This window comes from Saccopteryx leptura, chromosome 9, assembly GCF_036850995.1.
Source record: "Saccopteryx leptura isolate mSacLep1 chromosome 9, mSacLep1_pri_phased_curated, whole genome shotgun sequence".
Classification (NCBI taxonomy): Eukaryota; Metazoa; Chordata; class Mammalia; order Chiroptera; family Emballonuridae; genus Saccopteryx; species Saccopteryx leptura.
In genome coordinates this window covers 59,906,259-59,920,373 of record NC_089511.1, presented here as the reverse complement: position 1 = coordinate 59,920,373, position 14,115 = coordinate 59,906,259, and the positions used below count along the sequence as shown (strand labels likewise).

Sequence of the window (14,115 nt, the reverse complement as noted above, 5' to 3'; positions counted from 1 at the left end):
TTTCATAGCCTTTCTCTTAAATTACATCACTTTCATAAGAAATAGAATTAGGATTGTATTCCACAAAGCTGTTCAAAGAAAACCTCTTCTTCTTTCTCCCTCTCCCAGCTGAACAAAGTCCTTATCATACAAATAAACGTCACAGTAAATGATCGCCAGCAACCATGGGGTCATGTCTATGATCCCACACTCAAGCCAGCGACCCTGCGCTCAAGCCGGGTGAGCCTGTGCTCAGGCCAGTGACCTCGGGGTTTTGAACCTGGGTCCTCTGCATCCCAGTCCTTTGCTCTGTCCACTGCGTCACTGCCTGGTTAGGCTGTATATATCTTTTGATCTCTGTTTTTATTTCTTTTTTGATCCAGTCATTTTTCGAAGTATGTTGTTTAATTTTCCACATTTTTGTGGGTTTCTTTACTTTCCTTTTTTCAGTTGAATTCTAATTTCAAAGCCTTATGGTCAGAAAATATGCTTGGTATAATTTCAGTCTTCTTGAGTTTGTTAATGTTAGTTTTGTGGCTCAATATTCAGTCTATCCTTGGGAAGGTTCCATGCACACTGGAGAAGAATGTATTGATATAATCTGATGATCTGGGATGAAATGTCCTGTAACTGTCTGTTATGTCCATTTGGTTTAACTACGGCCCGCGGGCCGCAATTTGGCCCCCTAAGGCCATTTATCCAGCTCCTGCCGCACTTCCAGAAGGGGCAACTCTCTCATCAGTGGTCAGTGAGAGGAGCACTGTATGTGGGAGCCCTCCAATGGTCTGAGGGACAGTGAACTGGCCCCCTGTGTAAAAAGTTTGGGGACCCCTGGTAGTATGTTGTTTAAGGCCAATATTTTTTTTTATTGATTTTCTGTTTAGATGATCTATCTAAAGCCATCAATGGTGTGTTAAGCCTCTAAGTGTGATCATGTTTTTGTCTTTTTCTATTTTTTGATCAGTTAGTAGATGTCTTCTATAATATATTAAAGTGTTATATCTACTTGATATAATGTCCCCTTTATCATTTTGAAATATCCATCTTTGTCTCTGGTTACGTTTGCTGGCTTGAAGTCAGCATTGTCAGATACGAGTATGGCTGCACCTGCTTTTCTCTGGATGTTATTTGCTTGGCGAATTATTTCCCAACCTTTCACTTTGAGTCCACTTTTGTCCTTGCAGCTCAGATGTGTCTCTTGAAGGCAGCATATGGTTTGGTTTTGCTTTTTGATCTAATCTGTTACTCTGTGTCTTCATTGGTGAGTTCGGTCCATTTACATTTAGGGTAATTATTGACACTTGAGGATTTCCTATAGCCATTTTATGTTTTGTTTTCTGGTAGCTCTGTGTCTCCTTTGGTTCTTCTGTTTTGTGTTTCCGTCAGTTGTTTCTGTTTGATGGTATGCCATACTTTGTTCCTTGTTTCTTCTTTATTTTAAGCTATGTGTTTCAGTAGTGGCTTTTTCATGGGCGGTTACCATTAGGTTATTAAGAAAAAATTTTCATATGTTTTAGAGTCCTTTGTCTTATAAATGCTTTTACACTTCATCCTCTGTTGCTACTGCAGATCTTGATCCTCTCCTCTGTTATGTTATTGTTGTCATAGATAATTCTTATTTTTATTGTGACCTTGTTGAATCTTTTCCTTGTAGTTTTCTGTTATTTTGTTCTTTGTATCTGGTTGAATAACCCCTTGAATATTTTCTGCAGTGGAGGTTTTCTGGTGATAAATTTCCTCAGCTTCTATATGTCCACAAAAGTTTTTATTCTTATTCAATGGATGGCTTTGATGGATATAGTATTCTTGATTGGTAATTCCTCTCGATACTTTAAATGTTTGGGTCAACTCTCTTTTAGCTTGTAGAGTTTCTGCTGAGAAATATGTTGATAATCTAATGGGCCTTCCTTTATATGTTAAGTTCTTTACCCTCGGTACTTTGAAGATTCTGTCATTGTCATTGATTTTTTGATAATTATATTGTTCTCTGCCTTCGAGAAGATCTGTTTGGGTTGAGGTAACTCAGCATTATGTTTGCTTCTTGGATTCGAGAATCTAACTCCCCACAGGCTTGAGAAGTTTTAGTTTTTTTGTTTGAATAGTCTCTCCATTCCCTTTTCCCCCTCTTCTTCTTTTGATATACCCATTATTCTTTTTATAGCTGAGCAGAATCTTTTTAGTTTTATGTCTATTTTTGCTTTTATGCCAAGACCAATATCAGGAAGCTTTTTCCCTGTGTTTTCTTTTAGGAGTTTCAGTTTCAGATGTCACATTGAAGTCTTTAATCTGTTTTGAGTTGTTTTTGTGTATGGTGTAAATAGGGGTCTGGTTTCATTCTTTTGTGTGTGGATATCCAATCTTTCAAACACTGTTTATTAAAGAGACTTCCCTTTCCCCATTGTGAATTCTCAGCACTTTTGTTGAAGACCATTGGACCACGTATGTTTATAATTATTTTAGCCTCTCTGCTCTGTTCCAAGGTTTGGCTGATATACCCCTGGTTATCTGGCAGGCCATTCAGTGAACCCACCATGCTTTGCATCTAGTTTTATTTTTGTAGGTGACTTGAGAAATTCTACATTTTAAAGTATCCTAGATGGTTGATGAGAACAGATAATTTGAGTTTGAAATCATACTTACAAGGTGGTGTTTATTTCAGGTCTATCATATGCAAGTCACACGGTTGGTTTCACACCACCAGCTTCACTGACTAGAGCCGGAATGTCTTATTACAATTCCCCCGGTCTTCACGTGCAGCATATGGGAGCGTCGCATGGTATCACAGTGAGTATCCATGCAGTTTGAAGACGTACTTTATTTCAGATGGTGGTAGCAACTGGTCCTCCTTAGGAGACCAGGACTGATGCCCTTAGACATTCACTTTTCTTCCTCCCAGTTTGATACTAAATTCACCTCCTTCCTCACAGTCTGTACTGAATTCTGTTATTGATGCTAAAATCCATCTTTGAAGCAAAATTTCAACTTTGCTTTCTTTGAAAAATTGCGCTTTTGAAACCTACTGTGCGCTCTAGCCAGTGCCTTGATGGAACTCCAGCCAGCTCCTTGTCCTGACAAGTTATTGTTAGTTGCCATAGTGTCTGAAATATTTATTGTCTATACTTTCATGGTTCACTAGCCCTCAGTATTCTTCCTGAAATTAGCCTCAGAACTTTTTCAAACTTCATTTTGGGAATTTCTTTTCTTTAGAACTTATTATTTAGTGGAGTAATAGAGAAATTGGAAATATAGCTAATAGGAGTTTGTAAGTAGGAGAGCATGGAAGTTATTCCCAATAAAGGAATCTCTCTCTCTCTCTCTCTCTTTTTTTTTTTTTTTTTTTTTAGCAAGGATGGGGAAGGAGAGAAGCATCAGCTTGTAGGTGCTCCATTTTAGTTGTTCATTGCTTGCTTCTCATTAAGTGCCTTTATTGGGGGGCTCAAGCCAGCAACCATGGGATCATGTCAGTAATCCCAGGCTCAACCCAGAGACCCCATGCTGAAGCTGGGGAGCCTGCGCTCAAGCTGGCAATCTCAGGTTTTGAACCTGGGACCTCAGCATCGTAGATCTACACTCTCTCCATTGTACGACCACCAGTCAGGCCCAAAAAAGGAATCTTTAAAAGGAGAAACTACTCACCAAAAGCATGTGAGATCTTTCTGAAACTATTCTGCTGGTTTGATGGGCTTTATGTAAAAGTAAAACTGTAGCTTTTAGGATATTGAAAACGTTTTAGTGACAGAAGTCTCTTGGGACAGATACAAGGAGAGGATGTGACAGATGTATAGACTTTAATGTTTGGACTGTCCCGTTGAAAGAGGACAGGTGAAGTAGTGTGGCCAATGCAAGTTTTGTAGTAATTTTGCTTTTTCATGGGTGTAGGTATAAACTCTGCCTTATTTAAATTTTCATTACCAGTTTAGAAACCAACAGAGATGGGTAAGGAAATCACTGGGGTTTTTTTATCTGTCTTTGTCAGTTTTTCACTGGCTTCAGGCCCTAGTTAGACTGTGTTAGAAATGAGCTATCTGTACCTAACCTGACCTGCTCTGTTCCTCTCCTCTCTACAGAGACCTTCACCACGGAGAAGCAACAGTCCTGACAAATTCAAACGGCCCACCCCGCCTCCGTCTCCCAACACACAGACCCCAGTGCAGCCACCTCCGCCCCCGCCCCCACCGCCCATGCAGCCCACGGTCCCCTCAGCAGCCCCCACGCAGCCCGCCGCTTCTCAGCATCCAGTGCACCCCTCCTCCCAGCCTTAATGCATGTGCTCAGTCGGAATCTCGTGTTGGGACTCAGACAGTGGAGCCGTCTACTCAATGCCAAAGGCTTCCTTCCCTGGCATATTTGGATCTGACTTATTTGCACTGAGGTTATCTAGGCTTCACTATTAATTGTGTTGTAAATGTTTGTCGGAAACGCAGCCGGTGTTGTGGGTTACAACACTAGACAGGTGACTTTTCCATCAGCGTTGTACTTGAATCGACATGTGCGTCCGTTCCCCGGCTGCACCCTTTGCTGTTCAGTGTTTGGTCAGCCAGCAGCAGTGTGCAGTTTTTGCTTGGCCCAGAGCTTCATTTTCCTGGCTTTTAGTTTTGTAAAATAAAAAAGGGATATCTTTTTTACATTTTTTTTTCCACAAAGTTGCAGAAAATTACTGAGCTATTATTACCATCTCCCCATTATAATGGTGTTTACTGAACATACCAGTAATTCAGCACTACAATTCAGACCTTTGAAAATTTAGCTTTCAGTGTAGAATGGAAAGTTAGACGGGTCAGTGCCCAAGACAATAGACTGTTTAAGAGAGTTTTCTACAGACACACTTTTTATAGGTTATTTTCAGTATCGCAACATCTGTGTGTCTTGCAAAACAGCCAAAAGTAATGGATCACCTGGCTGTACCTTTTCCACCTGCATAGGATGGATGATTACTGTATATTAAAGTGTGATTCTTTCTTTGTTCTGAATGTTAATCTACCCAAGCCGGCCCCCTTTAACATGAGTCCATAGATGATGTCCTCCCACCGTGGTTGTGACGGCTGATTAGAACATGCTCTTTGATTTTTGCTGCAGAAGGCAAATGCAGTTATAACAACAAAGGCTATTATCCCTTTCCGTTTTTTGTGTTCCCCTAAAATAGAGTTTGAACAAATATTTTAAAAGGTGCAAAATGATTAGAAGATACTATTTGAAGTGAACGTTACAGGAATACCTTGGCATAGGTAATGGCCAGACGATAACCTTATTGCTTGGTGAAAAGAGGAGGTGCAGAGGAAAGTAGCACATTTGTACTGGTGACTGCTTATGTCGCCCAGTGTGAGCAAGGGCAGTGTGTACAAAGAAGTATATTCTGAATACCATATCTTCATTCTTCTAGCACAAATAAATCATTTGGTTTCACTTTGAAGTGAAACACTGTAAGTCACTCTTTTCTTAATACTTGCAACATCTTTATTTTTGCTTTTCAGCAGTTACTGTTTTGTACTTTGGTAGTAAAGTGATTTTTACCACCTGTGTTTGCATATTTATATATGCTGTGGACGAAAATAACTTACTAGAGAATGTATATTTTATGATGAGAATGTGTATCTGTTGGATATAATCAGAGGACTGAAAGTTAATTTATCCGTAATTTTTAAGAGTCCATGTTTTGTGACAACCATCTCTAATAGCTAGCTCTTTATTGAACACACTCCTAAACATAAGGAACCATGACATTGTAGATATTTAATATTGTACAGTATAGAAACCTCCATTTTTGCCTTTGAATATTTAAGAGTTACAGAAAGAAAAAAGTCTTGTTGGAATATAGTGTTTGACTAGCATTTTAAGAACTTGAGAGTAAAAGCAACAATAGAATTCTTCACCTCTTCCTGTTTCCACCCCCAGAACTGAGAGCGTCACTCCTTAATTGGTTGGAAGGAATTGTACGTCTATATAAATTGTATTTATAATGTGTGTGTAATATACATAATTATAGTACAGTTCTCAAAAAGGAGGAGAAGTTTGTCATAGTATTGAGGCTTTAGATTTTTAATATGATCAGCCTGGGTCAGACCCGACCCAGGGAATTTCACCGACAGCTCGCTGTCCCTCCTGGTACATTGCCATTCCGGGGGATTCTGAGCGTAGGCAAACAAAATTTGCCTTCATGGTACAGTTCTTGGTGTTCCTCCTAGGAGAAATATGGCATATGTTTACAAGAATCTTCTACAAGATTTTAGATTTCAGTGCTGTTGGGTGATGTCTTACGCTCAAACAAGAAAGTCTTTAATATGAGGATCTTCCCTCTACTTCCTATCAGTTTAGTAACCTGCTGAAAGCACAACAGTGAAAGCATTGCCATGTGGCGAATGACAGAGCGCTTGGAGTGAGCAAACAGCCCCTAATAAATGCCTTTTAGAGACACGGTCCTTGACCTTCCGGTTCCTGCTGAAATGTAATGCTGGGTTCCCTTGACCAGTCATTTCATTTCAGCTAAAACACAGCTCCTTCGAACAGCACCTTTTCAACATAAATCTAGCTTCCTTTCCCTGCAGACATTCAGAATCAGTCAAACAAATACTACTATTTTAAATTTATACCGTTTCCTGTCCTTGTAAAGTGATTTTGTGACCCCATATGGAGCCTGTCACACTTGGGCAGTACCTGCTATGACAATTTCTTGGCAATGATTTAACCGCCAGGGACCCATCAGATTCAGACCCTGAGCCCATGGGAAGCTGACTTACCTCAGCCATTTGTCACGGGGGCAGAACATGAGTCCTGCCATTCCTGTTGCCCACTCGCCCTGGGTACCTCTGGGCTGACTCCCAAAAGGCCCCTGTAAGATCAGTGGCCATCCCAAAGGCAGGCGGGAGGGGGCGACAGTAGCGTCAGTAGCTTCATGTTCCTGTCTGCAGACAGAGACCCTTGGCTACACTGTGCTGCTAATGGGATAAGGACTTCATTGCCAGATTACCATGCCTTTTACATGAAACCAAAAGAACTTACCTAATACCTGACACCTCTCTGGGCTCTGAACTGCTTTCTCTCAAAAGCATGCTGGCATTCTAGACAGAATTCTAGACATTTGGCAGATGGTGGAAGAATTTAAGATTTCCTGTACCTTGTTCCTCTGTAGGGAGTTTTAAATTCTGAGCTCTTGAGATACCACAGCCATGGAATGAATGTGACCAGAATGTGGCTTTGACACCAAGTGCTGCTGTCCTTTTGTAATTGATTTCAGATTTGACCAGAAATAAGGAATAATGTGACTTTTTGTTAACTGTTCAATTGTAGGAAAATAGCATAGGTATCACCCTTTGTTAGGTAGACACGAACTTTCCCTGCACTAAGCCTTGCTTGTAGGGAGTGCCCAGTAAGACAAGAAAAAACATAGTAAATTGCTTCGAGAGCTCAACAATTTTATCTAACTCAGTACAGAAGAGAGACTTCTGTGTAACTTGATCTTCTCTCCAGCACTTGTCTTATAGATAACCAACACTGAAAACTTTGTAGTGATGACTACCAAAGAAATACATAGAAACACCACCTTTTATTTCCAAATTCAAGAGCCAGCCATCGATGCTGCTAACGAGTTCCATGCTCAAGAGCCATTGGAAGAGGTTAAGGGGTTTTTAGGTTTTTGCTTGGTTTTTGCATATTTTTTCTCTTTAAAAAATTTTTTTGATAAAACACACACACATAGCTGTTTGCATAAAATGACGGGGAGCATGTTGCAGAATGCTCAGCAGTTGTGGTTAACTGCCAAGCTCCGATTTGCCTCCCGTCCGTTAGGCAATCGGAGGAATCCTATCTGTGTCCATGACGGGGGGGTGCTGTGCGTGTGCACGTGTGCGTGTGTGCATTCATGCCTTAACTTGGTTACTGCTCAACTTAGTTCTTGACTTAGTTTGCACCGTCATCTAGATTGTATTATACATCTCGATCTGAACTTCATCCTGGAAAAAACAAAGTTGCAGGCACAACAGTTAGAGAATGCGTTCCTCCAGAAGAGTGTTTGATCAGGTTGACCCTGAGGCTTCTTTGGACTTTCTCTGGAACTGAGCATGGAAAGCAAAAGTGGACTGTCAGACAGACATCAATGAGGAAGAGAAGAGAGTCAAGTGCTAGCATGTCCTGGCCTCTGCGTATCTGTGCACACTGTATGTTCATGATAGCTTGTATACAACTTGAATAGGTTGAAGTTCTGGTAATAGAGGCAATCTTGACATTCTTGGTCAGAGTTTAGAGAGATGTAAGACTTCCAATTAATGTCTTATTTACTTTATGTTGATTAGTCTTTGATACATGTGCTGAATCAGAAACCTAAATAAAGATAATTTTTTAAAATGTACCTCTTGAGCCTTTTACCTTATTTCTTTCTGGTCTGTGAGTTGGAAAATGAACATTGTTTCCCTGTTGTTTCTGATATCTAACATAGAATCTGAATCCTAAAGGCTCCCTTAGAAAATAAACTTACCAAAAGGACAGAAAAGGGTCAGGTATGGTTCTGTTTCTTAATTGGGGTGCTGGTTACCTGGATATATTGACTTTTTGAAATTTCCTTGAGCTGTATGCCTATGATTCGTGCATTGTTCTTTGTGTTGTGTTTAAGTCTATAACTGGAAACCTAGGGGATTCTGAAAATTAAATAACACTCTTGAATTCCAAAAATGTTATATAAACATTAGTTTTATTGTCAGACTTTGGACATTCTATTCGGTATATTAGCTTTTCTTAACATTTTAAATCTATCTGTATGGTTTCCTCTTCCTACTTTGTAGGAAGCACGGCTTTTGAATCAGTTCCAGGGTTGAGGAGCAGTTCTTTCACTAGGCCAGTCACTTAGCCTCTGAAGCTCAAGTCCCTTCCCTATGAAACAGGGCTATTCGATACCTTGCCAAAATGAGAAAGTTGAGGTGAGAGCTAGTCCCGTTCCTTACACACAAGACACAGTCCAGTGCCTTCCACATCCATTCCCTTAGGGAGAACCTTGGTATGTGCAGTGATTTTCATACACGTTTGGGCAGGGAGGGTGGATGCTGCACTTAGTTAGGCCCCAGCGGTCAGTGTTTATATTCTGAGGGGGAAGCACAATACTTAGCAGGATCCCTAGTCCTTAGGAACTTAGTCCTCAAGAACCGAGTTGTGATACCATTTTAGGAGTTCAAACTGTTTAAACCTAGGCCCCTTTCTATATAAAAGTGCAATAAAACTTGAGTCTTGACTCACTCTGGCTTAATCAAGATTCCATGTTAATTCAGTTACTAGAAAAGGTTTTTTAACTTGGTTAGTCATGTGGTAAATTGAAATGACCAAAATCTCAAAATGCTTCTCTATTCTTGGCAGCTAGATTTGAGTTGTAACTTGGTGAAAATGTTGACCAGACCCAGGACCTCCAGATTCAAGTCCTGGTTATGTCTGCCAGCTTCAGTTTTCTGATCTGTGTAATGGAGATGGCCACTCTGATTACGGTTAGAGTTTGAAGAAAATAGGATCTACACAGAATGCTGTAACATGTAGGTGAAGTTTAAGCTGCATGGGAACATTTTTTTCCTTTTAATACCTTCTAGATGCTGTGTCCACATGGTTCTAAAATTGAAATGGTTGATTTAGAAAAGTGTATGTAAAACTCAAGGAAATTTGGGTTCCTATTTTTAACATACAGGCTACTTGAATCAAAACATTTTGTGGAGCCTGACCAGGTGATGGTGCAGTGGATAGAGCATCGGACTGGGATGCAGAGGACCCAGTTCGAAATCCCAAGGTCGCCTGCTTGAGCGCAGGCTTACCAGCTTGAGTGTGGGGTCACTGGCTTGAGCATGGGATCATAAACAAGATTTCTGGCTTGAGCCAAGGTCACTGGCTTGAGCAAGGGATCACTCGCTCTGCTGTAGCCCCATAAGCAAGGCACATATGAGAAAGTATCAATGAACAACTAAGGAGCCACAACGAAGAATTGATGCTTCTCATCTTTCTTCCTGTCTGTCCCTCTCTCTGTCTCTCTGTCTCAGTCACACAAAAAAACATTTTGTGTAGAAATACAATTGCATTCAGTCACTAATGTTTAATCTAGGCCTAAACACTTTAGAAATAGATGAAATCAGTGCATAGTTGGTTATGGGATGTGCCTGATGTCTGTGTTGACCTAGGAAATTTATTCCTGCCCCTTAGATTTTTCTGTTCCCTTACATAACCGCCCTCATCCCATATCACACTGAATGCTGTTGAACTAAATATATTTAAGTCTTTTTCTAAAGATCTGATTTTTAATACCCTCTGTAATGATGGTACAACTTCAAGATTATTAATGGTCCCAAAAAAAGGTCTTAGTAATTGATCTTAACAATGTCTACCCTTAAAAACAAAAAAAAGTCAGACCCAGCCGGAAGTGAAATAGATGACAAAATTAATTGGTGAGGATGTGAGAAAAGCTATTGTGAACATTCCCTGTGTGTTCGGCAGGGTGGGGGAAAGCACTAGTATGTGAGAAAAATAGTAAGTGCAAAAAGACCCAGAGTGAACTTGGAAAGATGAAAATACAACATCTGAAATTTAACAAAAACATTTGCTTTAAGTCTCTTGTGGATTTAGGGTTTGCTCTTTAAATGTTCCTAAGGGACTTTAAAAAGGCAAATCCTGAAATTCAAGTTAAGTCTCGTTGGCCTTCTTTTCTCCCCACGCCCCATCCCCTGGGAATAGCTCTGCTGGGATTGAACCACTGTTGGGAAATTATTAACCTTGGGGACCGACTGAACTCCTATTAGTCACTTTAATGTCAGGCACAAAGCCTCAAGCTGTAAGGTACCTGGGTAGAAAGTGTCCAGTGAGTTCAGTTCTGGTCTAAATCCAGTTTTCTCACCTACAAAGTAGGAATGAGAATGGGATCATTAGGGTCCAGTGAACATTCTGTTAAAACTTAAGAGTATTAGGTTCTGTGGATTATAACTTTTTAACTATTTCCAATATAATTCATTCTACAACTTTTTTTAAGCATGAATCATGCCAGCCATTGTGTACAGTACCGGAAATGTGGTGGAGGGCAAGAATGCTACCGTTCCCTCTCGTTCGGAGCTTAGGTTTACAGGTGTGGTCAGTGTTATGACTGGCAACAATGCATTAGAAAAGAGGAAAGGTCAGAGAAGACTTCCAGAGGAACTGATGATCATCAAGCAGGTTCTGGAAGAACAGAAGAGCAGGTGGGAATTAAGTGAAGAGTGCTAGGGACAGACGACACAGCATGTGCAAATCCTGGAGGTAAGAGCATCAATCCAAGTGATGTCTGGGTTCCCTGAACACAGACTGAGACAAGGACTTGGTGCAGGAAGCTTACTTGAGAGGTGAGTATAACGGAGAGAAGGAGACCAAAGAGGGATGTGTTGAGCCTGTTAGCATTTTAGGCAGCTGGAGCCCAGTCCAGTTCCATGGGGTTGTTCCAAGGAATCACTTAGAAAGGACCTCAGAGGACAGGAATGCTGGGACCTAGGTCCACTAATTCCTTCACCTTTGGGTGTAAGGTACCGATAAGAATGACCCCATGTTAGGATTTTCTGAATTGTGCATGAAGCTTCCTTGGAAGTCTGAGGCAGCAAAGCCAAGAGTTGCCACTCCAAGTTGGATGAGGGATGTTGGCAAGGTGCATGAGTGGTGAAATCTGTCGGCCGACGGGGTGTGAAGCATTGTACCAGGTTTACAGCAGGGGCATGGCCTGGGTGCTAAATACCTCCTGCTATCATTTATTTGGTTTGGCCTGATGGGTTCGGGGAAAAAAAATATTTTCCCCAAGGGTGGAAAAATGTAACATGTTTTATTTTCCACTTTTTCCTCCCCCCCCCCCCAGCTTTCCTGAGGGGGGGAAAATGATATACAATATTGTGTAAGTTCAAAGTATATAGTGTAATGATCTGATACATGTATATTGTGAAATGATCACAATAAGATTAGTTAACATATCCATCGCCTCACATAGTGACAATTTATGAAAATTGTAAAAAATATTTTTATTTAAATGGAGGTATTTTATTTTTCAAAAAAATCAGATTCTTAATTTCTTTTGAAAAGCAAGATTGCTGCAGGGCCTCAACCCCTCCGAGCACAGTGATCGTGGGGCCTGCAGGGTTCTGAGTTTGTGAGCCCCTTGCAGAATGAAGGAGGTGTGGCTAGAGGTTGTCAATATGCATGGGGACTAGGAAAGGGGAAGGGGTGGTGAAAACAGAAGCCCTCTTTTTTTTTTTGTATTTTTCTGAAGCTAGAAACGGGGAGAGACAGTCAGACAGACTTCCGCATGCGCCCGACTGGGATCCACCCGGCACGCCCACCAGGGGGCGACACTCTGCCCACCAGGGGGCGATGCTCTGCCCCTCCGGGGCGTCACTCTGTCGAGACCAGAGCCACTCTAGCGCCTGGGGCAGAGGCCGAGGAGCCATCCCCAGTGCCTGGGCCATCTTTGCTCCAATGGAGCCTCACTGCAGGAGGGGAAGAGAGAGAGAGGAAGGAGAGGGGGAGGGGTGGAGAAGCAGATGGACGCTTCTCCTCTGTGCCCTGGCCGGGAATCGAACCCGGGACTTCTGCACGCCAGGCCGACGCTCTACCACTGAGCCAACCGGCCAGGGCCGGAAGCCCCTCTTACATGGGAATTCCTAGCACAAGTTCAGCTAATAAGAAGAAAGTGGTATGTTGATTACCTAAATTAGGTGATGGATACCTGAGAGTTCCTTAGACTAATTTCTGCTTCTGTGTTTTTAACCTCTTCATCATAAAATTTTCAGAAATCAGAAAAGGAGAGGATCAAGAGATTTTTAAGAATGGAAAGGAAGAAGGGAGTCTTGGGGAAGACAGTGCTAGAGATGCCACCCGGGGAAAATTCTAATTTTTGCAAGAAGGCAGCAGTATTTTATATACCACCCTCTGAAAAAATAAAAAAGTGAAAGTTGTTCTGAACTGAGTGTAAGTTTATGGGTTTATGAGCTGTTGACTCTGGGGAACTGGATTGGACTGATTGACGTCCTGGTGAAGTTAAACAAGAGAACGTTCTCTCCTTTATTCCCTTTTTGTTTCCATATGCCCATTTCCACAGGTGATAGGTTTGGCCTGCTCAGGGCTTCTCTTCCGCTTGGGAAAGGCCACTGATTGCCGCTGTCCTGCGGGTTCTAATTCTTAAGTTGAGATGTGATGTTGTCATTACGTTTTGGGTTGACTTCATGAAATTTTGGGATAAGAGAGTTAGGGTGAATTCAAAAGTCCCAATGAAGGTACATCAGTAATGAGGCTATATACTTAAGCAAATATGGAGTGAGACACCCCCCTCCCCATAGCCTCCCTGACTTTAATAATGTAGTTAGGGAAAGGAAATCATTGAGCTGTATTTTACTTTGACTTTGTGGAAATAGGAGGTTCAACTTGTGGGTGCTTTCTGTGTTGCCAGCCTTCCTCTGTGGACTCGCTGTACATGCCTTTCAGGTTTATACAATTTGTTACTAGGTTGGGTAGCACAACTGGGTATAAATCAAGGTGAGATGCAGAATAAGGGGTCAGTCCTCTGTGGCTCTGGTTCAGGTATGATTAATGTCCTGTTTGATCAGTTTCAGACCTTTGAGTAGCTTCTAACTTGCTTCTCTCACTAGTTCTAGGTCAGTACTTAAGAAGAGAGATAAACAATATTTAAATGGCCACGTGGATGTGGGAAGCACATTTCTGATACTTCTGAGCTCCATCTCTAAAAGGATCATCACATATTTCATCTTGGCTATTAAATCAAATTGTTCAAAAAACTAAATAAATGTAGGGTGGAGGAAACCTCTAACATTCTTTCCTTCTAACTTCTTTACAAGGATAAAATTTGTTAATTTGACATTGTTAGTCTAGGACAGTGGCGACTGAGCAATGGAACCAGCAATAGTTTGATTAGATTCTACTAGCACCCAGAGTTCCAGCCATCTTCCTTTCCTAATCTGAAGAACTCCGTCTTCAAATTCCATACCTTTATCTGGAAAGAGGTCCTTGTTTTCCTTGGTCATGAAGAAGATACTTCAGACCAGTCTGACTCAGCCATCAAGAGTTAGTTTCCTGAGATGGGAACTGTAGCAGCGTGGAGGAGGAAAGAAGTGATTTCATTTGTAAAACAATTAAAAACCAAGTGATTGTTTTAAT

At 41.3% G+C, this 14,115-nt stretch overlaps 1 protein-coding gene across 1 annotated transcript in view; it reads left to right on the top strand.

Moving 5' to 3' along the window:
* Nucleotides 1-8,320, top strand: part of CCDC6 (coiled-coil domain containing 6) — a 128,944-nt gene extending 120,624 nt beyond the window's left edge. The window contains exons 8-9 of the mRNA XM_066348221.1: nucleotides 2,639-2,763; nucleotides 4,047-8,320. Of these exons, the coding sequence (XP_066204318.1) occupies nucleotides 2,639-2,763; nucleotides 4,047-4,241 (320 nt within the window). The 3' untranslated portion in view covers nucleotides 4,242-8,320. The remainder of the gene's footprint in view (nucleotides 1-2,638; nucleotides 2,764-4,046) is intronic.
* The last annotated feature ends 5,795 nt before the right edge of the window (nucleotides 8,321-14,115 follow it).